The following is a 27,571-nucleotide window of genomic DNA, read 5'->3' on the forward strand; positions in this document are numbered from 1 at the left end:
AAACAATTACAATATATTACTGGATACTTTTTTACTGGTTTTTGCTGTTTCTAATTTACAGCAATGTATTGTTGTTTTATATTAGAAACAACCATTAATTGTATTTTAGTTTGTTTTTTTTTTGTTGTTGTTGTGACTGCTCCAGACAGTTCGACTGCAGCTGCTAATGCTAATGAGCTAATGGACGCAGCTAGCATTAGCTTAACTGGTTTTTGCAAGCTTATATTTGCAAAAACTGTGCATTCTGAGGCACACACCCCGTATATTCCATATGAAACACGACTAAGATAAATAAAATAATGTGAAATAAAGTCACTCATACAAATAAAGAAACATTATTCTTACTGAAATGGTGGTGTTGACATGTCTACATTACACGCGGAGTTAAAACAGATGTCTACAGGTCCAATTATTTTTGCACAAAGTTACTACTTGTATCACATTTTAATTTTGTGGGGCAATAATGTCTTACTTACACTTTGTTGAGTGGATGGATGTCCTGTCCGCCTTCATGTCCTCTTTCTAATACTAATAGTGTAACTAATTTTTTATCGTTTACAGTCAGGACCAAGTGAAAACACAACCATCCTGTAATTTTTCAGTGTGTTGATACTGTGAACAAAGGCTTGAAGTTACCGTAATTTTTATTTTTATTTTTTACCCATAATGCATTGCAATATACAGTTAAACCACGTAAACTGTTAGAACAAGAAGTTACTGGGGTTTTTTTTGTTTTGTTTTTTTTTTGTTTGTAGAAATTACAGAAATTTGTTACAGTGTGAGATCAATGAACCAACATGTCACTGAAGAAGTGGTTTTAATATTCTGTTAAAGTTTACTTATTGAAGGTTTTTTTTGTACAAGTGCAGTGTATGATATAATTTTACAGTACAGAGAATATGAGAGGGTACTTCACTTTTCAACCTGGTGAAGAATTTGAACCTTCTAGCCTCTGCATTATACTTTTTGGTTTTTTTGGAGCAAATCAGGATTTGTATATCTACCAAGAAATATAGCAAGCCAAATCTATCAGTCAATTTATGTGCATTTGTTTGCAGTACAATCACAGTCCTTGCTGATCACTTAAAAGGGAAACAATAAATGTAGTACAAAGCTTATTTTACTCTTACTATGGTACTTGCAAGTCATAACCAAACTGTAAAAGAGGCTTATAGCAATACTACCAGGTGTGAAGTGTACACCTGTTTGCCACATGTGACTTCAGTCATCTGCAAAAGGCACAGAATTTTCACCTATTGAGAAAATGAATGTTGTATGTCATCATTTAACCGTGAAATATGATCATGTCTGCAAAGTACAAATGTTGAGGCACTTGCACTTCTTTGAGTATTTCCATTTACTCTAGTTTAAACCTCTATATTTCTATATGTCAGAGGGAAATATTGTAACTAACTGAACTGTTGCTTTTTACTTCCTGTCTGATATAAACCACATATCATCGAATGTGTGGATATTGAATGTTGGTGATAAACTGAAGGATTAACAGCTCCATGAGTTACAGTCTTTAAAACCCCCTTGGATCCACTGGAAAATATGTCATTACAAAGCAGAAAATTATTTATCTGAGCTCTTGAAAAGTTATAAATTATTCAAACAGGACAGAAATACCACAAACAGACCTTATAGAATATGTTGCACTTTTGTACATTAAACTAACGGTATATAAAGTAGTCAAATGAGCTCAGTGTAAAACATATGAGCATTATAATATATTGCTATACTCCTTACTTCTTCAGTAATTAACATTTTACTTTTTTCATTCTGTAAAAGCCCTTCTAGGTACAAGTGTGGTAAATTAGAATTCCCAACAAAATAAAACATTAAGATACATGGGATTGCTCCTCTCAGTTTATCTATTTGTAATTAATTCAGACAGTAAAATGCATTATACACATTAATACAGCTATAAAATACAACACAATTGTAAAGCACTGGCAAGGAACATTTTAACCCATAAAGACCCAGTGCTACTTTATGTAATTTTCTCTATATCTGACCTTTCTTAAGTGATTTATCACCATTTGTTTATAATATTATCCTCTGTATTTTGTATTGTATCAATATAAATCAGTTTTTTTTTCCTGTATTTAATTCACTGATCATGTAGATGTTCATAAAAAGCTCAGATTAAAATTGGGAGTTATATCAAAAACAGAAGAAAATGTGAGTTTTTAAGTAAGATCTATCATTAATTGAACATAAAACAAGTGTCTCCATCCACTGTTATTGAACAAACTCCATGGGTTTTACTGGTGAATCAATGTTGTAGAAGATGATGATGTTTCCACATTCTCTACGGAGCCTCTGAACATCCAAATGAGTCATATCTGATAACCATGAAAAGATGACAAACTGCATTTTACACCAATTATTTATATGTATGGTTAGGATTAGTGGATCAACAGGTATTAAACAGTTTAGATCAGTGGATGAGTTTGGTCAATGATGGATGTTTGGGTCTTTTTTGGGTGAAGGTGTTGAATGCAGAACATTAACCTCTAGTTCTGTCTAGTACCACTGTACATAGTATGCTTTACATAAGAGAATACTCCAAATACTGCCACCACTGCAGACTTTTTTTTACAGCAGCAGGTTCAAATGTTGCATGCCTGTCTTATCTTGGCATGCTAAAACACTACACAAAAAGTATTAACGATTGTTGATGTTACAGGGAGAAAAAAATTCATTCATTTCTCCAAACCTGGAAACAACTTCTGCACAGCTTCTCCTGATTTTTAGAGCCTCAGGGATTCCAGCCATCTATTGTGTGACAGATGAGAACTAGAGAAACAATGTGGCCTAAAGCTTTAGTATAGCATGACTTACTCCAGTTTAGTTAGATGGCCTCTGGTTCAGTCTGTCTTAACTATTGCCATGCATCTCAAAGCCGTCCAACACAACCACCCACCCACCCCCCCACCCTGATTCTGGGAGCAAAATCAAAACAAACATGAGCAGAGAGGCCTTGGGTAATGGGGGAGTGGAGTGTGTGGGAGGGAAAAAAAGAGGTGAGGGGGGGGATACAGAGGCAGCACTGTGCTGGAGCCCATTTTCTAAATTATCTTTATTCAACATTTCTCTGAAACAAACCCCCCCAACTCCCACTCTTTTCAGTGCTCCAGAGTGGGAGTGAGCTGGGGATTTAGGCAGCTCTTGTCTCCCATAGGTACAATGTTCCATTCATGATAAACATCTACAGTGAATGGTCGACCTGCTCTGTGTTTTCAGACTTGGGGGTTCTGAAGTCAAGGGCACCCAGTTCCTCCAGGTCCAGGACACAGAGACCCCTCTTTATGGGTCCCATTATGACTCGACCGCCGTCCCATTAGACATATCAACAGAGTTAGGGAGAGTGAAGGATGCTGGGAGAGGAAAGGGCAATAAGCAGAGAAAGAGGCTGATTAAAGCCACAATGCAGCAGATTGTGGTTTGGGAGAGAAGACTTTGGGTGCCATGGATGATGGGATGGGAGTGGGTTAAAGTTTCCATTTCAGAGTTTCCTCCTCTGGGTTGTGTTACTGTAAGTGTATTGTATGCACTGTTAGGGAGCAATATAAATTGTCAGCCCTGCCAGGAACAGGCAACAAAGCAAGCGCAAGGGTCAAAACTACATCCAGAGTTTTCCTGGCAACATCATGCCCATGTCATGATTAAAGCAAAGAGGCTGAGCCAACACTGTGGGCACTCTAACCAATTACAGCCCCCTCCCCAGCAGCACCACAAATTCAGCACCTGGTGGTTCTCCATCGTGTTGCCCCAGACTCAGGGCAATGCTGCTCTCTGTTCTCGGTACAGTCTGGGAGTGACGTACACCTGGTATGCCAGGTGTGTGCCATTAACCAAACAAACATTAGGCTGAGCCCAGGGCAGATCTGAAAACCATTAGTTAAAATTAGAGCAACTATTGATGCACAGTGAGGGCTACGTGTTTTTAATATTGTTTTCCCCATTATTCTGCTATTGTCTTGTTAGCCAGTATTTTAAATCACTTGGATGGTAACTTTTCTTATATTTTTGGTAGTTATACAATGCTCCTTATTCTGTTTTTGGTTCAGTTTGTTTGTTTATTAACACTCTGGCAGCAAAACTATTGGTTGAATTCATACCAAACTGGGTTTATAGATTGCCAGTGACGCAGAATAGATCTGATTACATTTTGGGAAAACTAGGTCAAAGTTAAATTTTTTAAATGAATTTTTAAAATTGTTTTTTTTCTCCCGTTTACTTATGAGCGAAATTTCAAATGTCTATTAAAAACATAAATTTTGTTTCAATTTACTTAAAACTTGGCACATATATAGAGGCAATTGATATACTGACATCAGCACACGCATAGACATGATGACATCAGCTGGATCGATGCCGAAATAAGCTACAGTAAGTGTGAGGGGTGGGTTTTGTTGTGCCTGGCACCACTTGTTACACCTTTTGACCAGTTTAATTTGCACTTTGTGACACATTTCTCTTGTCATGTGCTGCTGATTGAAGACAGTCATGAGGAAAAGCACAGTTGTTACTAATAACATTAATGATGGCCCTGTAGAAAAACAACAATGAAACAAACTTGTGAATAAAATGCATTCATAATCAAAACATTATTGCACAGAACTCTACATCTGTTTTGACTCTGGACATGTCATGGAGTTTTTGCTTGTTTTCAGACTCACATTGGAAGTGTCAGGTGAAAATGCACATATAAAGTTGTACTAGAAAGGTTGTATCTTTTAGTATCTGTGCTTAAACACAATATTAACAGCATTTACACAAGTATCAGTGACGACCCCAACCCATTGTTGGTGTCCCAGTGGATGGACAAACCTGTGCTTTTGGATGCATAATGTCTAAAAGTGGGGGGTAATTATAAGAAATTGGTACAAAATCAGCTTTAAATCCCATTTGCTATGATACTTGAAGATCTGAATCTGAATGAGCAAGGCAAATAAGCGATAACATACTTGTCATGAATTGTTTGTGTAATTCTTATGATTTTCTGATTCAGCTTCCTTATTTTCCAGACTTCCATATGAATCGTATAATTATCAAATGTCCTCACTTTGCCTTGCTGCCCTCCTCTCTCCTCCCCTTGTGGACATAAGCCAGCAGACCGCCCTTCTACATGACGACGACAGCGAGTAACTAACATCGTCAGTCACACAGTGGCACATAAATCTTTCCATGAAGTTCTGGACGAGATCCTTAAAAAAAAAAAAAAAAAAAAAAGAACCTAAAAAAACCTGGAGTTTGCCTTTTACTGTTGACCTAAAAAAAGCACAGACTACAAAATAGTTAATGGATTGTCATTTTATTTTCAACTGAGTCTCTAATTTAATAAATACATTATAAAAATCACAGCTGTACAAACATTCAAATAAAAAATAAACAACACAGCAGAATGGAAATTTCACCAGCAGACATTTGTACTTTTCTCCTTTGGCTCCTTTTCCAGATATTTTTTTCCCAGTTTCCATTCAGTTTTAGTCACAAAGTAAAGCTCTCTTTTGAAGAGTGTTCAAGCACTTTACCTGTCTGAAATCTAAACAGTCAGTGGAGACCTACAACAGCGAGGATTATCGCATGCTTTTTACCATTTCACAGAGGCCTAGTTATGAAGCTTTTGCACGAGTGCCACAACTGACTGTATCCCTCAAATACTCGACCGGTGCCAAACCTAAGAAAATGCAAGTCTAGTGTAAATAAGGCAGAGGCCGCACCTCTCAAGTTTTCCCCTCATAGTGGTGGAGAGGGCTCCATCAGTGGCGAGAGCATGGTGAGCCTGTGGTTGACCCACAGTAAAAGGCAGTGGGGAGGGGGGGTAGCGGGGTATGTGCATGTTTGCAGAGGAATTGATTTTATATGCCTAAGAGTACAGTTCAAATCAAAACTGTGATACTGAGCAGCACTGTTTCCATTTCATTTCACTTCCAGGTTTTCACAGTTTCATGTGTGATGCAAATATTTCCAAGTTACAGACATAAGATAAAAAACAACACTCTTGGTTTTAACTTGTTTACCATGACAGTGTGGTATTGTCATCCAAGCTGTGTAGCATTTGCATATCAATGGCACAGCAGGAGGGGGGATATCAGTGTATGCGGGGTCTAACTTCCACATTCAGCAGTGAGTAAATCCAAAATCCACGAGCTGATCCAAGTTGTTTTTCCCCTTAAAGACAAATCAACACTTTCTGTACCTGGCAAATTATCTGGAAGAGAAAACTTTCCAGAAGCAACCAAAACACTGGCCATGTTTGGTTAGACACTCCACCCAGGCCATGTACTGGTGGGTGTGTTGAGGTGGTGCAGGGCTGCAGGCGAAGGTTTGGTTCTGTCCACTTTTAATTCTGACGGGCAGTTTAAAGTCGCACGAGGTGTCCCATTCAATGAGGCTTTACTGCAAACAGCAGGCTGAAGAAACACAGATAACACTGGTCAACAACAAATTTACTGTTTAAGTTTTTTGAGCTGATTTAGGATAATTTTGGTGTGCTGAATCCAAAAATCACATTTATTTTGCTCAATCAGGTCAACTTTCTGAACTATGCTACATATTGGCTTTTTAACATTTTTGCTTACATTTATGGGCATTTTCACATCATATGATACAAAATTCTTTCATATTTCTTGTAATAAATGAATTCTGAAGATTTTACTTTTGTCAATTTATGATTAATGTGTTTTTTTAATATTACAGGTGAATGAAATGGCTTCGACTAGAAGATCTTGCAAAAATAAGCCTGACATATTCTGCTACATCTGCGGTGAATAACAGGAATCCTGTTAGAAAATGATTTTTTTTTTTCTCTAAAAACCTATTTTGGGTGAGAACTATATAAAAAATCAACTGATAAAGTCACAAAAATGTAATCAATTTTGTGAGAAGATCAAATTTTTCAAAATCAAATTAGCAAAAAAACCTGACCTGATTGAGAAAAACAGATGTCATTTTTTGATTTAGCGGTGCAAAATGGTCCTAATTCAGTTGAAAAAACCTAGACAACTTGCAAAAAACATTTTTTTCTAACCCAGTGTAATTGATAGATATGACTTGAAACCCAACATCAAACCCAGAAACCCCCTAAAACTAAACTGTCCCACACACTTTTTCCCCCCTTTGCATCAATCTTTTCTGTTAAGTTAAATAAGTAAAACAGCTCTGCTCGTACTGGAGTCCACGTAGTCCGTACCCAGGACTACCTTCTCAGGTGGACTCATGTACGGTACTTGCGCATGGAACGTTTGCATTCACACTGATAAACTTAAGCAGACTTTGGGGTCCAATGTACTCAGATACAGACTCCAGTACGCAGTGTAAGTGTAAGTAAGTCTCTCCATGGTCTAGCACCAAAAGTACGTCTCTGACATGTTGGTCCCATATGAACTATCTCGGACCCTGAGAACTTCAGGGACAGGTCTTTTGATGGTGCCCAGAATCAGAACTAAACACAGTGAAGCTGACTTTCAGTTCCATGCAGCTAAACTCTGGAATAGTCTTCTGAGGATGTGAGACAGGCCTCAACTCTGACAAAGTTGAACTCCAGGCTGAGTAGGGCTCAGTTCAACTGCATCGAACTGAAAGGGTTCTATCTACACTCTTCTCTTTTACTTTCTTTTTTTCCCCAACTTATTACCTCCACCAAGGAACGGTGGAGGTTATGTTTTCATCGGGGTTGTTTGTCTGTTTGTCTGTTAGTAAGATAACTCAAAAAGTTGTGGACGGATTTGGATGCAATTTTCAGGAAATGTTGAATTGTTAAATTTTGGTGGTGATTGGGGGGGGGGGGCTGATCTACCTTAGCGGAGGTCTGCGCTCTCCGAGTTTTTTTCAGTCACAGGTTACATGTATACAACACGCCTTTGTATATGAAAAGATATGAAGTCACTCTTTTATTTTATTTTAATTATTATTTATGTTTTCTTGGTTATGTTTTAATTGTAATTGTGTTTTTAACATGTCTCTTTTCCACTTTTGTAAACCACTGTGAATTGCCCTGTGTATGAATTGTGCTATACAAATAAATTCGCCTTGCCTAAGTTTTGCATCAGATTTCCTACGTTCACCAAAGTAAACACTGACAACCCAAAAAACAGCACAAGTTGATTGGTTATGATTTATGTGATGCATTTCCCTGCATGACATCCTGCTACCATTAGGTCAGGTAATAACAGGGTTCCCACTAAGCCTGCATATTATGAGGAATATTTGCAATATGCATTAACTTTGATCGACAAAAATATATTCAACTTATGCAATAATGGGTTTTGGCAACTGTTATTTCTTTGTGGTATCTATGTTTTATCATCATGCATCACTGTAAAGAGCCAAATGGACTGGTAGCATGTGCAAAAAACACAGAAAGTGTAAAATTATCTTTTAAAATTAATTCTATTTCAGTCTTCTGCAATCTAACAAATTCATATCACAAAAATTCCACTATGTTTCCAGAACCCACTGTCGATTTTTCTCACCATATTTGATGTCTGAGTACAAATTGCTTTAAAATCCCACAAACTGTTAACATACACAATATATTACATTCTGACATTCTATAAGTTATTATGCTGCCAAATAACTGCTAAAAGATTGTAGATTGTTCAATTAACACCAAAACCCTGGATGCTGTTTCAGGCTAAAAACAGCTTTGTGTAGGAGTGTGTTTTCAGTTAAACACCATACTTCTTGTTTTCCTTCAATTTCAGTGATATAAAGCTGGATCTGGCCTGTGCTTGCATATGAAGTGGTAAACAATTTGGCTGCAAACACATATTTATTTTCAGGAATTTCTCCACTTCTTCAATTGCATTTTTCTCCTCTAATCAAAATAGATAGACAGATATGTAGTTTAACAATCCCGAAGGAAATTCTGTAAACTTCGTTGCTCTCATTCATACATACATGACACAGTGAACAAACACATGTACAATAGTGCAAATAAAAATAGAATAGTAGTGCAAAAAAAATTTAAGTAATAATAATAAGAAGAATAAAAGTGCCATAGCTGTAAATAAATAAGGGCAAAAATAATAATCTGGATATATTTTCCCATGCTTTATTTTTTAACCTACCTATCAACACCCTACTAAAATCAGATTCAATGCTTTTCAGAGAACCTGTAGTGACTTACTATCGCTATCTCTTTCCCTCCTGTCCTTTTCTGATCATACAGGTGATAGTCCAGATGTAACATTTTCATCCATGAAGGTAAATTTCCTGTGAGCTACAGACTTTGTTGCTGTGTTTCGTGTACTCTAAGGTCACCAGACAGTCTTGGGCGTTGCTGCGACCCTCTCGAGTACAGCTGCTCTTGGATCAGTGCCAGCCAATAGGGCTGACTGTGGTGTGGTTTTTATTAAAGTAACAGCAGCAGGATAGGACACCACGTTCTTCATGAAACTCGAGCAGCCTCTGGAGTCACTGGTACTCTTCCCTCATCCCCCCCACCCTCTTTTTTTTTTAATCCATAATTCCCCAATGTCTCGCTGAGAACAGGATATTGTCTAGGCTTTAGGGTATCTACTAACATCTAGAAGCTGAGTCCACAAAATACCAGGAATTAGGGTATGTGTATATACAGCAGGTTACAGTGAGAAAGTTCAAGTAAATTAAATTGTAACTTGTATTATTTTTACACTGTTTTTACACAGTTAAATTTAATCTTATATAGTGTACAGCTGTGGTTGCTCCAGTATATTAAATATAATTTATAAATCTAGAATATTATAATTACTTTCTGATTTATATGTTGTTTAAATCAGTAAAATGTTCCAGATTTGATATGAAGACAGAAGAACTGAAGCAGGTTATATTCATGGCTTGTGTGTTGGCGAGATTACTCTTTGCTAGCACCAAATCTGACTTTCACAAGGCAGTGTTTACAAGAGGGCAGGGGACAGAGCAGCCCAGGGCAGCGCTGAAATGAAATCAAAGCGCCAGACAGTCCTGTGGGGTGGCCGGCACAGCAAGAGAATGGCTCATATTTTACTAGTGGAAAAAAAACCTTCACTAAAAGAGAGGTTTCATTACAACTTTAGGCAGCTATGGCTGTAAGGCTCTAAAAAACACACTTTCATGGCCAGACGAGAGGTTTGTGCAACACAGCAGGGGAAACTCACAGCTTCTGACAGATTCTGCAAGAGATTCTCGATCCAGGGACACGTCCCTCTGAGTCTCCTGCATCTGTAACATGGACATGTACCAGTAAACAAACCAATAGATAAACAAAAACATACATATACAGATTCAAGACGAGTAAGGTGTAAAGCCTGAGAGTGCATGCTGACCTTTAAATGCTTCTTGAGGTATTCAGCTCTGGTCATGAGACTTTTAATCTGTTGAGAGATTGAGATGTTTTTTTTAAATTGCAATTTGCAATAGTCAGTGCCCTGATGAGAGTTAAAGTTATTAATGCAAAATAATTAATGCAAAACATTAATTACCATTTGTTTTTTGTCAGACTCATAATCAAAACAAACCAAAAGACGACATCAGGAAGTAGTGTAGGATCATGGAAGTTGGTTGTGTTGACTCGGGCTTACATAGAATTAATACATAAGATAATGAATTAAGTTTCATCACATTATTTAAATGACATATAATGCAATTTGATTCTGACGTAACAGTTACTACAGGCCATATGAAATTATGTATCTCTTTAAATTTTAAAATTATTGGAAACTAAAGACTGATATAATGACAGTTTTTAACCAGAAAAAGCCAATAGCTACATAAACAATACCATTATCAAAACTGTGATACAGTTTGGAATGTACTATGTTTTGCTTTATCAGAAACTAAATAACTGTTTACCTGAACATTCAAGTCAAAGTAATAAAAATCTAAATTAATAAACAATCAAATAATTCTGAGTCACCGGGTATCAAATTCAAAGAAATCAACTGACAAATCTGGAACTGAGAACCAAACTAAAATCTCTGTGGTTCTAGATTAGTTATTTCCAGCTAAGAAGGCTAATATTTACGATCAGCCACTATTGGAGACAAATTCTGCAAATACAGATTATTTATATAAGCTCCAAATATCAGTGCTGAAAACATTTACTGCACATGACATAGATCAAGTCTTTTTTAGATACTTTAATGCAGCAATGTTAGCTATTAGAACTTTAACAACTGCGGTGGTTTATCAGTATGTTGTTGCTTGTGTTTCTTTTTAAAACTCAAAACCCAGTTGTTGTTCCAGTGCTCCATTTCACCTCGTACCTACAGTAGCTGTGTCATCGCTGCGTCACAGTGCAAAGCAAACCCTGGAGTAGTACTTTAATAACATCTGAGGGTTGTTAATGATGGGTGGCCTGAACTGATGGCTTCCATGATGTCCTTTAAAACACCAATCTGTTGTGGTAAATAATCATCCTGACCACAGGTTTTTAGTATCCAGCCCTGACCCCAACCTTACGCAGCCACAGCGCTTTAATCACAATCCCTTTAATCACCAACTAAAATAAATGCGGAAGAAATCTGAGTTGGCGTGTTTCATGGGGCGTATTGATAACTTACAGAATTTTTAAAACACTTGACACAGAACTGGACCTCACATACTGTACATTCAGCCACGGTACAACAGTATCAGCATACATTAGATCGATGTCGTGCACTGTGAGGCTAAAATATACCTCCTACAGTAGATATGAACACACATGGAGGCCAGTCGTAGCAGCATGTGTTGGTTCTTTTGGGTTCTCACATACACACATGCTTTCGATCTTATCCTGTGTCCCCGCCTCCCTAATGCTGTGTTAGATTATTGCAGCCGCATCTGAATTTACTTAAGACAAGCACCCATAAAACTTCAAATAGGGAGGTCCATGAGGCCCACTCAAGCCCCCTTCCCCCTTTCAGTGTTTGTTGGTGAAATGCTGTTGTCTGTTGCTGCCTTAACAATGCACAATAACAAAAGAGCCTGTAGCGTTAAAGGCAGACGTGCACAAAATCAATGCTAGTATTCAGGGACATGTTTTCTGGGAGTTATGGCCAGAAAGTTTAGTAGACCATCAAATGTTAAGGGTTTAATTCAAGTATAAAAGGGCTGGTGTCTATGTATGTGGTCTGAAGGAAAACGCTTTACTAGTGCAACAAGAAACAAGGTGTTAGTCGATGATAATAATATATTGTCAGCTGATCCTGATCAATACCGTATCATTTCTCTTGAACTCTGAATGTGATTTAATTCCATAAGTTTTTACCCATCCACTGCACTATAGAGGTTCTGGCGGTTTTAAGTTAAATTTGAAACTTTTTAAGAACTTTTTGATTCAGTGTGTAAGATTAGGGGACATAATAATCATAATGATGTTTTATTTAGTGTATAATTACTTGAAAATAAGAACTGTGTTTTCATTAGGGTTGCACAAACATCAGCACCAGCTTCTACAAACAGAAGACAATTATATTTATACTTCTAAAACATAATAGTTACTCACTGAATTACCTCAGTGTTCTACAAAATAAGTTCTGACAAAAATAAATCTCCTCTTACAACAAACAACAACAAAGGGTCTTCACTCTGGACAGATTCATCTCTGCTACACTGACAATAGTTTTTATAAAGTTGAATATGGATCATAATTTATTATAATAGATATACATAATTCAGCAAATCTATGATTACTTGTATTTACTTGCACAAAGTTAACAAATAGTTTTTATCATTGTGACAGTATTTATTATATAGTTACATAGATGGTAGTGGTTTCTATTATGTGTACAAACAGCTGCAGTAGTAGTATATCCCCTGTAAATACTTGTATTTGTAGTAGTAGTATTAACAGTTATGGACATTTGTTCTTGCTATTGGTAATTATACTAACACCAGCTGTTCTACTTTTTAACAGTTGTAGTTCAGTTTACTGTGCATCCATGTGTCTTCCCATACCTCTCTCTCTCTTTTTCTCTTCCTTTACCCTCTCTCTTTAACCCCAACAGGTCAAGGCAGACCACCATCCTCCAGGAGTCAGGGTCTGCTCCAGGTTTCTGTCTGTTAAATGGAAGTTTTTCCTTCCACTGTCACCAAGTGTTTACTCCTGGAGGATTCTGTAGGGTTCTGTAAATTGGCTTGAAAGTCTGGTTTCGACCAGTTCTCTAGTAAAGTGTCATGAGATAACTGTTGTTATGATTTGGTACTATATAAATAAAATTTGATTGATTGATTGAGTTTTCAAATGAAGCTTGAGATTGGTTTACATATAACAGAATATTTGTCATCTCTTCTGTGCAGTGAGTCATACCGTCTATTACTTAATGATTCGACGCTGGTATCAGACTTGTATCGTCAGATCAATACATCCCTACCGATCCATACCAACCTCAGACCAGTTAATATCCACTTGAGTCAAAATCAGACAAACATAGTGGCCATTGTGTTGCCACATATTATAAACTAAACCTTTAAAACTTATATCTTGTCTTGGCAAAAAGTACAAAGGGTATGAAAAAAATAGGACCCAGGGTCCTGTAGTCCAACGGCACATGGTAAGCCATTAATTGACATTCGTTTGACCTTTCAAAGTCACTCAAGATCAACAGTCCTGGCACCAAATGAAAACCCATATGGGACTTCCTATCTATTGCCAATAGTAATTACATCAATATCTTTAACTGTTTTGAAGTTACAGTACTTTGAAATTTGTGCCATTATAAACCAATGGGGATTCTAAAAATTTAAACAATTCAAAAATCAGTATTTCCCAAATTCTGTGAACAAACTTGGTGGACCTTTCAAAAAATGTTGCACAACAAATATCAAGTCATTCTGACTGACAGTTTAAAATAATAAAAACTGTGAATGCAGAACAATAACAATTGACATGAGCTCTTTACTTGCAGCTCTTTAGGTTTTTCTAATTTGTCATGTGACTCTATTGCCCATAATGTTAATAGGGTTTAACTCTGAAGTAAAACCAGTGAAACTGAAGTGAAGGCCAACTTTTAGACTTTTTAAAGACCTACAGAAACCCAGAAAGGACAAAATTTTGCAACAAGAGCAAGCTGAGGAGAACAGTAAAGTCAGGTGACAAAAATACAAACAGTCATGTGATCCACTACTAATATAAAAACTATAGTCACATAAGTGTCCAATTATAAAGTGGACAGTGATCTATGTCTGCGAAGGGAGCAATATAGATGATGAATTAGATCATTTGGCCTTTATTGCAGAAAGCACACACATGACGATTGGAAGGAAGCTTATGGGTCATGTGATTGGACGTACTACTGTGCTCTTCGAGGTAGGTGATCACCCGAAGGCTTGTTGGATGTGACAGATAGTTCCACTCAACCAAACTACCTCACACACTCACCTCACTGTGGAGCAACTCTCTCCTACGGCCCTGGGGCTCTGCTGGCTCACCAAGACAGAAAAAACAAGATACAAAGAATAATGAGGGAAGGGAAGGAGGAGAGAGCCCATTACTTAATCACCTTGTTTGTTCAAGAGGAGGTCTAGATTGGATTCCCCTAGTGTGCAGACTGAGAGCTGGAGGGTGGAAATGGTTCTAATGTAGGCCAGTGTTTTCATAGTTAGTCATCCTGGAGGGGAGTGTGACAGGGGGAGCACAGGGAGGGGAGGGGGAAAAGGAGGGATCTCTGGTGGCAAAGCATGTTGGGAAGCTGTGCAACAAAGAGCTCTTAGTTGAACAAAGAACCAATGTTTTTCCCCACAATCCCTCTAGTGGCATCTGATGTGCCACACAACAAGGTTCATCCACGCTGATGAGAATAGTTGGTTGATTAGACGGACCACTGTGCATGTCACTGATCAGGAGATTTATTTTTATTTGGCATCATTGTACATCTTCCCAACATAAGAGTAATTTCAGTCTAAATGAACGGAACAATAATGCATAAAAAGACAGAAAAATAAGTGCATATCACACAAGATAAATGCAACAAAACCAAAACAACATGCTTTAGTATAGAGTCTGTATTTTCCACTTTTGCTGCAGTTGAGAAATGGAGTACTTCTACTTTTACCAGTTTTTTTTTTTTTTTATGAATGTGTCTGTACTTCCACTGGAGTAAAGAATATATAAACAGTACTGTGCAAAAGTCCTAGCACAACATTAGGTTTTTTGGTTTAGTTCAGACAAAATGAGATTTATTGGATTAATTTTCTGATGTTCTATACCAGGTTTAATTTGTCACATGTCATATGTTTCTATTAGTTCATGCTGCTTCTTGTCATGGGGTCAGAGATCACCCAAAATAGTAACTTTAACCTTTAGAACCGATTTAGTTCACTTTTGTGTGTCTTTTTTTAATGCTGTTCACATATTCCCTGTATCTTATTGTTGTATCTGAAGAAAAGAAAATAAGAAACATGTTTGCTCATTTCAGCCCTGCAAAAACAACAAAGCTAATGGTGACCTAAGACTTTTGCATACTATTGCCACCTCTGGAAATAGGATTGAGATTATTAGCTACCCCATTGAAAATGGATTAAGTAATGTAACTAATTTAATTATTCAGGAAAAAAAATTAAAAAGTAATTTTATCGACTATCTTCAAATTCATCTCAATTGTTTGGAAAAGAAAAAAAAATGCAAAGAAACAGAATTAATGTTGGATTCTGCAAACTTTGAGCAAAAATAATACACTCAAATGAAACTTCTTTGCAAATTAAAAAATGCATTCCCAGTGTTTACCACTACAAACAAAATTTTAACAAAATTTTGGACATTTGGAGTCCAATGATTCAGTTCAGCTATTTGTTATCGCACACTTAAAAAGTCTACTGGGGCAGATAAACCAAAAGCTTTCATCACTCACCCACCGTAAAGAACTGTTAAACCACTTTAAAGAGGTTTTCAGGTTTTACTATTTCACACAAAGAAAGTCAAACCAAGAAGCAGCAAAACAAAAAGTTATGAGACTTTCGAGCTGCAGTGGATGAATCGTACCTCGCAATGCCTGTGTAATTAGAGCGCTCCACTATTAAATAGATAATAGTTTTTATTTGTTTCCAGTGTGTAATAACACAAAGAAATGAAGTGTGCTGCCTGAATGGGAAGCAGATGGCAGAGCTCTCATACCACACACAGGGCTCTGGCACCGGGTCTCATCCCGGCTCAAAGCCACATCTGGATCACTCTATTCCACCTCTTCCATTAGGCCGATCTTCCAGATGAGCTCATGAGCTGGGTCTAATGGACGCCAGGCCAGATTCTGTAGTGACTGGAGTTCCCTCTGTAGCTTCTTTGTCTGTTTGCTGTCTGTCATTTATTAGTTTATTAAGTATACCCCCCACCTTTATCTATTACTTCATGATGAGTCTTAAAATGAAGTTTCATCGCTTTAAAAATGTATTTCTTCTTTTTTCCATGTCAGAGGCTGTTCTACATTTGTAGCTCTCTTCCAGTCAGTCTCTTGTTTTTTTTGTTTCTGTCTGTTTCTAATTAAGTATCTTCATATCTACTCCTACTCTCACTTTTCTCTTAAAAGGAGTTTATTTTACTCTTTTTCTTTCTTTCTTTCAAGTACAATTTTCCATTCCACCATTTCTTAAATAAAAGATAACAAAGATAAGATAGGCTCAGTGTTTACTTTAAATTGCCTCTTTACTTTGAAATCTGCACATACATATGCACATTTTCTTCTAGCAACTAATTACTATCAGACTATCCTTGAGCAAGGCATTGAGTGCTCAGTACAGAGCACTGCTGGGAAAAATCAGTACATAAAACAAATTTTATATGGAAGAACAGAGGTTATGATCTACCTGCTAGAGCCAACAGGAGTTCTCCTAAACACCGCTGGTACAAATCCAGGGCATCAAGATCATCTATTCCACTCTCCTCCTACAGTAAATGGAAAAATCAAAATAAGGCAACATATTTTATTTTCATCCTATTTTCTATTAACATTCGCAGCCTGTATCTACCAGACGCATGCAGCTATATAAAAGATTGTACTCCTAACTCCTTCAGACACTGAGAAATAAGATGATAGACCTTAAGATTGGTTTATATATTGCTGGTTTGTCTTTTTGCTTCATCCTGCCAAAAGTATGTGTGTATCTATGTAACAGCAATAATAACCCCTTCTAACCTTGGCAACAGCAGTGGATGCCATCTCCAGAGCAGCCAGCAGCCGCGGTTGGTCCCTAGACATTTCTGCAGGAGTAAAAAGAGATGCCTTTAGCTGTTTACCAGAGAAGACACATGACAGTACACGTATTGTAGATTAATTTTAATGTTATGTTCAGTATAGGCCTTAAAAGGTAGTAGGTCAAGTACAACTATGTCTTTAAGCAGTAATCAGGAGGTTACAGGGGAAGGGTCAAAGTCAGTCAAAGTCAGCTTTATTGTCAGTTTTGCCATATGTTCATCACAAACAGAAAACTGAAATTACAAAACTAAGGCTCCACGGTGCAAAATGAATAGTCGAAGAAAATACCAAAAATAGAAAAAAATAGAATAAAACACAACTATGAACATAGGACATAACAATAAACAGCAGGAGACAATGCATAGACAACAAATGTGCAAAGGTGAAGTTAAAGGTGGGGTGGGAGATCTTGGAAAAACGGTTCGAACAAGCTACATTTTGAAAATACACAATTCAAAAATCCAAATCCCTTTCTTCAGACGTCCCCCCGAAGCCACACCTCCAGAGTACTGGAACGCGCGCAATGCTTGTTCCTGAGGGTTCATGAGCAATTTGCCACCCCCCCACCCCACCCCACCGGGTCTATGCATACCTCATTCGTTCTCCTCCAACATCACCCACCCCCACCCCTGATCCATACGTACCTCTGAATTCAGGTCTGTATATCAGAATATTAGTTGAGTTGGACTTTTCACTTGTTGTTTTGATACGAGTTCCAAGTAATCTCAGGCTAGTAAGAACAGCTGACTGCAGTAAGACTGATGTCAGGCTAGCAGCCCACTAAAGTGTGCATTGAACACTGTAATCTGTGCATTTCACCATTATGTTTGTCAGCAAAACAGCCCCAATTCATACCTATCTGGTTAACGTTACATTTCCTATTGACTGATGTTAGTGACAAAACAGCATGCTAGTGAACTTTCCATCCTAATATAGCTAATATAGCCAAGCTCTGGCTCTGTTTCCTGTACAAGTGCTCCAAACCTCTGAGAATGCGTGATTCATGCATGAAGAGGGGTGCGTGCAGAGGTGTGGGGGGGTGACAGTTGAGTTTGATAGACATATCACCATTCAATCATTTCGATGGACCGGATAAAATTATTGGATGGTGTTTTTTCAGTCCTGTCCATTCCACAAGTGACTAAATTTTTTTTATTTTTGTGTTAGAGCATTTAATTAATTGGTTGCAATTGTGGTGCAATATATTAATACTAAGCAATATGGTAAAAAATGCACCAGGAAAACATCTCCTTCCCCACCTTTAAACAGATGAGGTATTGGTAACAGAAGTTATAGTCTACTTGTTGTGGAATATGGTCAAGGAGAATAGTGTGGTACTAGATTAGATTTTGTAATAAATTCATCCTGTCAATATCATGAATCTTGTCACTGTCATTCAAGAGAATTAAAAGCAGTAATGTAGATGTTATTACACCACCAGGCCTGAAAAGTCTACCCGCTGACATACAGTGGCCATGCTCTTTTACTGAGCTGTGTTCATTACCTCGTAGGACATCCCTTGAGGTCCGGGCCTCCTCAAAGCTCACTCTGTTGTCCGAGGCCACCAGGGTTTTCAGCTCCTCGGCTCTGGACACATACTGGCTGACCTGCGGGAAGCCCTCTTACATTGGCTCAACTTAATCATGTCAACCACGCCATATGCTCTTCATCCACCCCATATGTTATTCATAGAGCAGAATTCATTCAGAGTGAAAGCCACTGGTGTGTAAGAAAGACCAATTGAAAATAGAAAGTAATCCAAATGTGGAGGGGGGAGGGTTTTTAGGCTTACCTTCTGCCTGAGGGCATCTTTACGTTGTCGGTCTGTTTCGTCTGGGAAAGGCGGAGAAAAGAGATGTTTTGGTTTTACATTTAGAGAGTTTACTTTGCCGGTTTATTGTGGTGAAACAAAGGTGGTGCATTGTTGAACGGCGTAAGCCACAGACAGGATATGAGAGGAGTTGTTGCTCTTACAGTGAATAGCAGGGACAAAGTGCTCAAGGGCACTGCAGTAAAGAGACAGAGCTGAAGACCTCTCCCCCTCCTGGTCCTTCTGAACCGCCTGCAGGACCAGGTCTTTCTGAAAAGAGGGAACAGGAACTGGCATCACTCATAGCAGACTGCTCCACATATGAATGCAGTGTTGGAAGGCTTAGTTTGGAAATGTAAAAAGTTACACATTACTAGTTACCACATTAAAATTCAAGTACTATGAGCTGCATTGGATTACCTGTTGATTATTTTACTGATAAATGAATTAATCTGGACAATAAGGCTCAAAGGTCATGAAAACATTTAAACCAACACTGTCGAGTAATGTTAGAGTCATTTTCTGACTTCAGAAGGAAAATATTTTTGAATTTCCAGCACTGAAAGACGTTCTTGTCTAATGACACGGCCACCCACCTTGGCACGGTTGTCTTTTATATTCTACAAACAAACTTTTTGCAGAGAAGAACCTTTGTTAAGATGCAACTCTTCTGTAATCACTGTAACTGTAATTGTAAATTAATTACATTTTGTCCACAAACTATGACATGATTCAATTACATTTGCATTTAGAATTGTTTGTTAGGTTGAATTTTCTAAGCTAATTGTATAACACAGTTTCATGTAACTAGTAGCACTCAACACTACAGCAGAAACATGCACAAAAGCACATGTGGGGAAGGCAACATATGTTCAGTCAATCACACACTTCATTCATGGTCATCTAGGGTCGACACACACACACGTCTGCACATACTTGCCTTTCTTTGTATTCTCTTACCGCTTTCCCAAGGCTCTCTACACTTGGCATGTGCTCCAAGTCTACAAAAGGATGAGTGAAAAACTCTGCAAAGGTGATCCGGGCATCTGGATTTCTCTCCAGCAGCCGCAGGAGTAGGTCCCTGCAGTCCTTAGAAACCCTGGCCCCTGGAGGGAGCTGATGCACAAAACACAACCTCATTACGCTGAACTCAATTCACAGGACAGTCTGCTGGAAAAAGGGACAGCAGATTGTTGCTAAGGACCTTCAAGTTTCACATCACTACTTTTTGTCAAAAGATGACCTTAAAACTGAGTGTGAATCCTTGTGTAATGGACCGTATGATAATGTGTTCCATTCAATACAAGCCTGACATTTCACAGGAGAACTGAATCATTCTGAAAGCATCCTTCATTGAAAGCAGTGTACAGTTATATTTGGTTGAGAAAATGTAATGAATGAATGCAAAAGAAAGAAAAGTGGAGATTTTATTTTCAGTGTGTGAGCCACAATTTTTGGAACCACTGAGAGTGTGTGAATAAAATCCAACTACTATTTCCAGTTGCATTTTACATTTTTAAATTCACCTGTTTAATTTCCAACTCTTAAATGTCCACGACTTCATGTTTCAGTGGAACAAAAATATTGGGTGACAGAGACCAACAACAAAACAAACAAAGAAACAACACATACATAAATACAGTTTAAAGCAACTAGGAATGTTAAGAGACTAGCCACACATAGACTTTTGTGTACATTGTAATTTTCTAAGCCCCATGGGGTTTTCTGATCTCACCTGCACAATCTGTTTCTTTGCTTGTCCTAATGTTTGATTTGTTGTTGTGTGCAAAATAACTAAAATAAAAAAAAAAAAAAACTATATTGATCCTACACACTGCAATATGGATGGTCTGGCAGGCAAAAAAATCTGTAAGGATAAATATTACATATATTATTATATGTATCATACATGTAATGAACCACAGGGAAAAACAAATAGTTTTGCATCTCATTTTGCTTATTGTTATTAAAGACCAGCAATTTTCAAAGGGCATTGTGAATGTATATTTTTACACACTGCAGAAGCATCAGAGTTGCAGATTATCATCAGTGTCCTGTTCTAAATTATTCTCCATCAATAAGTGTATTATGAGGACATATTTATAGTTACAACTGATAATCATAAGGCTTTAATGGCATCAAAAACTCAATTTGTGTATTGTAGTTTTGCTCTCATGTATTATGTTTGAGTTAACAATAATAGTTCCCAGTCAATCCAGTCCAAATCAGCGCAGTCAATCTGTCGCTGTGTATCTTTTGGTCTATTTTTTGTTGTTTCGTTTGTTTTCTTTCAGTGCTGAATAGGTGCATGTACAGGAACACTTTTGTTTGAGTGAAATGCCTCCAGTTCCAGCCTTCCCTCTGTGGTACGAAGTCCATATACTGTGAAAGTTTGCCACCTAGTGGTGTAGTTTAGAAAGCATTCACAAACAGACAAAAAATGTGCCACAATTCAGCACTAATTTAGCCCAGCAGAGCCAACAGTGAGTTATTCACATTATTCTGAATAGATGGCAGTCTCGGTCCAGCACATTCACTAATGAGGAACTCAATCGCTGTTCGACACTCACCTCAATTGCCTGGTTACTCCGGATCTTGTCCTCCAGTTCAGCATATGACCTTGAGGCGAAGGGTGGTCGCCCAAACAGTGCTTCTACACGGAGAAACAAAATCTTAAGTAGACTGATAACAATAGTAATCAGAAGTGTGTTCAGAGCACACATCCATGAAAACTAATGAACCTCCTGAGAGTTAACTCAGCTTTAGGCACACATGTTTATACTTATATTCAAATTACTTTTTTAAGCTACCTCAAAGCTTCTGAGAAATTAGCTTTGCATAAAAATGCATATGTGATATTAAAGTAGAGTGTCTCATTACATATCTAAACAAGTCTGAAAGAAAAGAAACCTATAAAAATATCACAAATACAGGTCCAAATACAACTTATTCTACCATTTCTAAGACGGTGTAGGCAGTCGACCAAACTTTTATTTCATTTTTTTTAGCTACATGATTGCTAGAGCTAATTGTGCAAAGTGTGTTAGCTAGTTAGAGAACATACACAACATAACCTACAATGAATAACACACATAAAATGTTTAGATTAACATCATATAACATTAGTAGATAAATAGCTGGGTAGATAATTAGCCATATTTGGAATTTTGATTAAAACTAACCAGAACTTTTTGATGTTTAATTTTGACAATTATTTGCTCATTTCAAGTTAATAAATTACTGTTCTTTCATGTTATACTCATATTGAGGCTAGTTTATTTGTATCTATAGGTAGGACTATGAAGCCAAACCTACACCAGAGTATGTGAACAGGGGTATGTTATTTATTTAATATTTAACTGAAAGTAGCTTTACAACTGAAAGACTTCTTGAGTGGCTTCCTGAGAATTTCTGTTTCATTTAAACAAGAACAAAAAAGTACCCACCATAGAGGATCACTCCTACAGACCACAGATCCACCCTCGAGTCATACTGGCGTCTGCACACCATCTCAGGAGCCATGTATAGAGGTGAGCCCCTGAGAACACTCTGCTCATCCCATGGTGACATGTACTGGGCAAAGCCGAAATCTATAATAATAATCAAATTGTACATAACTTGCATAAATTCTGATTGCCAGGTGGATTCATTGCTCCTAAAATTGCCTCAAAACACATATTTATATGGTATTGTTTGAAGCCGTAAGATTCAGGATGTTTTAAAACTGCAATAAATTGATATAATTTCCCAAGCCTAATGTAATTACACACTCACAGTGATTCATTTCTTCTGCTACTTGAGTGAGAATTTCCCAGTCAAATGTGAACCTTTGTGTTCTGATGTGCTTGTGTGAATGCATTCTGCAGCATGAGATCACCTGCTAGTTTGAGGACAGATCCATTAAGCAAGATATTCTGGGGTTTCAAATCCAGGTGTGAAATGTTTCGTTCATTGAGAAACTGAAGGGCACAGGCTGTGTGAATACATAAGCAATAAAAAGTAATCATTAGAAAATATAATCATCTACATAATAAAACCCTACTGAAAGTCTGTAATGTGCAAAAGTGCATTTTTTCTTTCTTTATTTTCTATCTATCATTGTCAAAATAAACTAAATAAAGCAGATGTATTTACAAATGCAATTTTGATGTACCAATCTGCTGCAAAAAGCGCCGGGCCACCCTCTCAGGTAGAATTCTGCGACTACGGATGAATCTGGACAAATCTCCACCAGAACACCATTCCAGTATCAGATAAATGTTCTCAGCATCCCACTGATAAAACAGAACACAGGAGGAAGAAATTAAGTCATTAGTTTTTACATTTCAGAGGCCAAGCAATGCCGTGTACTTGTGTTCTGGCTCTAAATTCTAAGTTCTGCCTCTACACTTCCGGTCCATGGACTCTGTAGAGAGTTTTAAAAAACACCTCAAAACACTCCTGTTCAAACAGGCTTTTTAAATTTCCCAACTGACTCAGGGCCACTACAAACTGATTGCACTTTATGTATTTATCATATTTTAAACTGTTTTAATGGTATTTTATTGTGTTTTACGGGTATTCTAATTGTATTTTATTTGTACTGTTTTATTCATTTTTCGCACTGTAAAGTTGCTACTTTTCAGTGTTACATGTACTCCCTCTCCCCCTCTCCCCTAGTCTCTCTCTATCTCTATTGCTCTCTCTTTTCTCCTCCTTTATTCTCGCTCTTTAACCCCAACTGGTCAAGGCAGACGGCCATCCTTCAGGAGTCTGGGTCTGCTCGAGGTTTCTGCCTGTTAAAGGGAAGTTTTTCCTTGCCACTGTCACCAGTCATAAGTGTTTGCTCCAGGAGGATTCTGTTGGGTTTCTGTAAATTTGATTTGATTTGATAAAGCACTTTGTGACTCTGTCTGTGAAAAGTGCTCTATAAATAAAATTTACTTACTTACTTAAATTAATACATATCTTACAACGACTATCAGTTAAAACCCTTGTAAATGCAGGGCATAGTGTAACATATCCTGAAAAATGCAGGTTGCTGAACTTTTAATCACACTCACCATATAAACCTAAATGGATAAACATAAAAGATGAGCTTACCTGAAAGTCTTTCAGCTGTACAATGTGTGGATGGCGTACAGTTTTGAGGATTTCAATCTCTGTGAGCAAGTTTTCTGTGGATGCCCTATTTAGAGTCTTTTTTCCAACCACCTTCACTGCAACCACCTCTCGACTGTCCCCCTGCAAAGTCACAGTTGTACAGAATGACTAAGTTTTACTTTCACTGCAAATCTAGAATGAGCTTTTGAAACCACTGCTAGTCTAACCCTCTGCAAACATACAATAAATGAAACAGCACTTTAAACAATAGCTAAAAGCTTTCGTTGTAATATTGTTGGATGGATATTGTGATTTAAGTATTAAAAAAACAGTACACAGAATGTCACTGCTAAGCCAAAACTTAACAATTGGTCCAAAGATAAACATGAATATAAGTAATATTTCAATGGGGACTGACAGCCCATTGCAGTGTAACTTAAGAACACATTTTCATTAATTTGACAACACATGTTGCAAATCTTCACAACACAATCCAATAGACGTGGGATGCAAGTAGCACAGAAAGAAATAAAATATAAAATAAAGTTTGAACTGGGCCATTAAAAAGTGATTAACCCACCTTAACTTGGGATGCACTGGGTTGATACTTATTTTTATAAACATGTAAGCATAAACTCTAATTTAGCTTAGGAAAAGCAGCTATCTTGGAAAACATAATGCAGATCATGCCAGTCCAAGCCTATTTTTCGTTATCTGTCTACTCATGTTTGGGCCAGTATTTATGCATGCAAATTGTTCAACACTTTGTCATCTACATTAGGGTGCATCAAACCCCCTTTTTGTCAAGTTTTTTCCTGTCCCTGGTCTAAAAAGTTTCCATTTGAGTAGAAAACACTACCTGTAAAATATTAATTAATTTTGACCATGTTTAGGTGGGCCACCATGCGTTTGAAAATTTGAACTGCAAGGTTGCCGAATTCGGCAGGCTCAGAAAGTGAATATACCATTTAATACACTTAAGTCAAGTAAAACTTCCTGAATTGCTCAAATATGCCTAATAAACCTTACTATCAATAGTTTAAGCCCTAATTAAAATATAAATTTAAAAAAATACAATAAATTTGATCCTAAATTACCCATCTGGTGCCCTCCCTTTTCTTCAGTTCAGCAGGTACCAGATTTCTTTTTCTAGACAAGGGTGGGTGGCTGTGGCTCAGTTGGTAGAGCGGGTCACCCAATGACCAAAGGGTCGGCGGTTTGAATCCTGGCTCTGACTGTCCTGACATGTTGAAGTGTGAACCCTAAACCCTTGCTCCCAGTAGGGCGTAAGTTCAGTCCATTTACCATAACACAATTTCAGTGTAAATATGCCAAATATGCTAAAGGCATATCTGAAGAGAAAAGGTGGCCCTGCAGATGAATGGGAGGAAGTTATTGGCCCTTCATTGAATGCTATTCCAGCCACTCAGCTTCCTTTGGTAAGAACAGTCCTTCAAAGGTACAGATCACTGCCATTAGAAGACAGCAAAACCATAGCAAAAGAAATATCTCTAGAAGTTGAGGTGATATGTTCCAACAAAGGCCCACCATAACTGTGTTCTAGCTGTGTGTGATGTGATCAGCCTCTGGAAAGACTGTCATAACCCTGGCTGATCAAAAACCTTGCCATTTTTTGTTTATTTATTACTTCTTATGATTTTATAGCAAACAAGAATGAAAAAACAAACCAGTCAAAACTTTGGATTTTTGAACCTGCCGAATTTGGCAGCCTTGCAAGTCAAATTTTCAAACACCCAGTGGCCCACCTAAACAAAAACAAATTTAGCTAAAATTTTGCAGGAATTACTTTTTCACTAAATGGCAAAAAGTTAGACTAGAGACAAGTAAAAAGCAAACACTTTGCAAAAAAATGGGGGGTTTGATGCACCCAAATCTACAGTATGGTATCTGCAGTATGATTTTTAATTTGTGTGATTTCTGAGTATTTTTGACCTTATGGAGTCACAACAATATGCGGCTTTCCTCCATTAACTTGTGTCTACATGCATATGTTTTCTAAAGTTGCAGCATGTTGAGCTCACTCCTCCATTGTATGATTAACCTGATTCTTCAACACACCTACCTTTCTGTAGGCTTTGTATACAGTAGCATAGGTGCCACTACCCACACGCTCTGTGAGAATGAAATCAGCCAGTTTTGGAGGGGCAAAGCTAGAGTTTGAGGCCATGTTGAGGGCAACATCAAAATTCCTTGGAAAGGAAATGGCCTGATCTTCTGCTTCTTAATGAGAGGTCAGAGGTCACATCCAGCTGAATTTGCAAAAGAACACAAAAAGATCCTCTAGCAGAAGCACAATGAGTTTCTAACAAAGACAAAGTACAGCTAAAATACATAAGCACATGTCAAATATTTAACCAGGATGTATATTACTTATTAACAATTTATGATTTTATTGCCGTGTTTTTATTCATACAAACCTTCAGGGTGTTCAGCACCTACAGGTAGCGAATAATGCAGTATGTGGCTGTTATTAATACTATAAATACTTTGCATTACTCTTGTCTAGTCATGCCTATTTTTAACGACCGTAATAACTTAGTTTGTTGAAGTGAATTTGGTTTAAGACTGCAGCTAGATAGAAGCTAGCGCTACGTGATAATGTACAGTTAGCTAGCGATAATCTAGAATAAAGCTCCACCAGAACTGAGAGCTGCGGATAAAACTGAAGTAAACACATGTTTGGAGATTCCTGCTGACTACATATAAAACTGCAAATGCCCATCGCCTACCTGTAGGTTCACAAATCCACAGCACATGGATGATCAGTCAAGTGTTTACATTGCTGACAGTTGTGGACTGTATGCACATTGAATCCCGCTTATCAGCTGACTCAGAAAAGTCTCACCATAATATGACACTGCCTCCTAGTGGTTCGGACCCCATTAATGCAGATCTGTCGGTCTGTTTATATATTTTTATATGATCATTTTTGTTGTATTTTAGGATTTTAAAAATATACAATTGGTGTGTCCCAGAAATTATAACTTTATTTATTTATTTGTTTGTTTGTTTGTTTGTTTGTTTGTTTGTTTGTTTGTTTGTTTTTTGTTTTGTTTGTTTGTTTGTTTGTTTGTTTATCGGGGACAGTGCACGGAAACAGTGGACATTTGTGCATGTGCAGAGTACATAGTATTTAGCAGATACGATTGGTTGTCCTTAAAAATTGAAAATATTCCATCTTTTTCTTTATGTGATATTATTTATTTTATGGATTCAATAGAAGTTAATGTCAAAGATATAGTTAACCTTATTATTATTTTGGGTAAATATCAAATTCATTCTTGTAAGTGGAAAAAATACGAACCCCTCCTTTAACTTGTTTTTATATGATTTTATTAAGTATTACAAATCTCTTACGTATATTGAAAATATGTCAAAAAAAAAAGCCAGAAAACTTTATTTTAGTTTATCTAATCTAGTCCTTGCTGTTTTAATTATATCTTGCCTAGTCCTTTGTGCTCTGTTGTCCAGTCTGATTTAGATTTTTTTTAATTTTTCTTTCTGCTTCAATATTTTCATT

At 37.4% G+C, this 27,571-nt stretch overlaps 1 protein-coding gene and 1 long non-coding RNA gene across 2 annotated transcripts; one reads left to right on the top strand and one right to left on the bottom strand.

Moving 5' to 3' along the window:
* Window positions 1–5,306: 5,306 nt before the first annotated feature.
* On the bottom strand, window positions 5,307–26,880 carry ulk3 (unc-51 like kinase 3). Its single transcript, XM_030162879.1, has 17 exons — window positions 26,781–26,880; window positions 26,114–26,300; window positions 24,031–24,171; window positions 23,102–23,222; window positions 22,826–22,921; window positions 22,395–22,538; window positions 21,519–21,601; window positions 19,909–20,064; window positions 19,113–19,218; window positions 18,931–18,971; window positions 18,643–18,745; window positions 17,079–17,143; window positions 16,750–16,828; window positions 14,333–14,373; window positions 10,299–10,346; window positions 10,131–10,194; window positions 5,307–6,425 (listed from the first exon to the last, which is right to left on the bottom strand). Exons 2-17 carry the CDS (start codon window positions 26,216–26,218, stop codon window positions 6,409–6,411), a joined length of 1,410 nt encoding a protein of 469 aa, XP_030018739.1. The 5' UTR covers window positions 26,219–26,300; window positions 26,781–26,880; the 3' UTR covers window positions 5,307–6,408.
* Window positions 8,400–17,441, top strand: LOC115439007 (uncharacterized). The gene is made up of 3 exons (XR_003938180.1): window positions 8,400–8,411; window positions 10,530–10,532; window positions 17,320–17,441. It is a non-coding gene; the product is annotated as an uncharacterized LOC115439007 (long non-coding RNA).
* Window positions 26,881–27,571: the final 691 nt, after the last annotated feature.

This window comes from Sphaeramia orbicularis, chromosome 3, assembly GCF_902148855.1.
Source record: "Sphaeramia orbicularis chromosome 3, fSphaOr1.1, whole genome shotgun sequence".
Taxonomy (NCBI): domain Eukaryota; kingdom Metazoa; phylum Chordata; class Actinopteri; order Kurtiformes; family Apogonidae; genus Sphaeramia; species Sphaeramia orbicularis.

Bases quoted from the DNA above. Each gene is read 5' to 3' on its own strand.
- ulk3 (XM_030162879.1), bottom strand. From the start codon at position 26,218: ATGGCCTCAAACTCTAGCTTTGCCCCTCCAAAACTGGCTGATTTCATT. The intron at 21,602-22,394 runs GTGGGTACTTTT...TTCTCCGTGTAG, and splicing joins TGTAGGAGTGATCCTCTATG to AAGCACTGTTTGGGCGACCA. The intron at 14,374-16,749 runs GTAGATCATAAC...TTGGTGAGCCAG, and splicing joins ACTCCTGTTGGCTCTAGCAG to CAGAGCCCCAGGGCCGTAGG.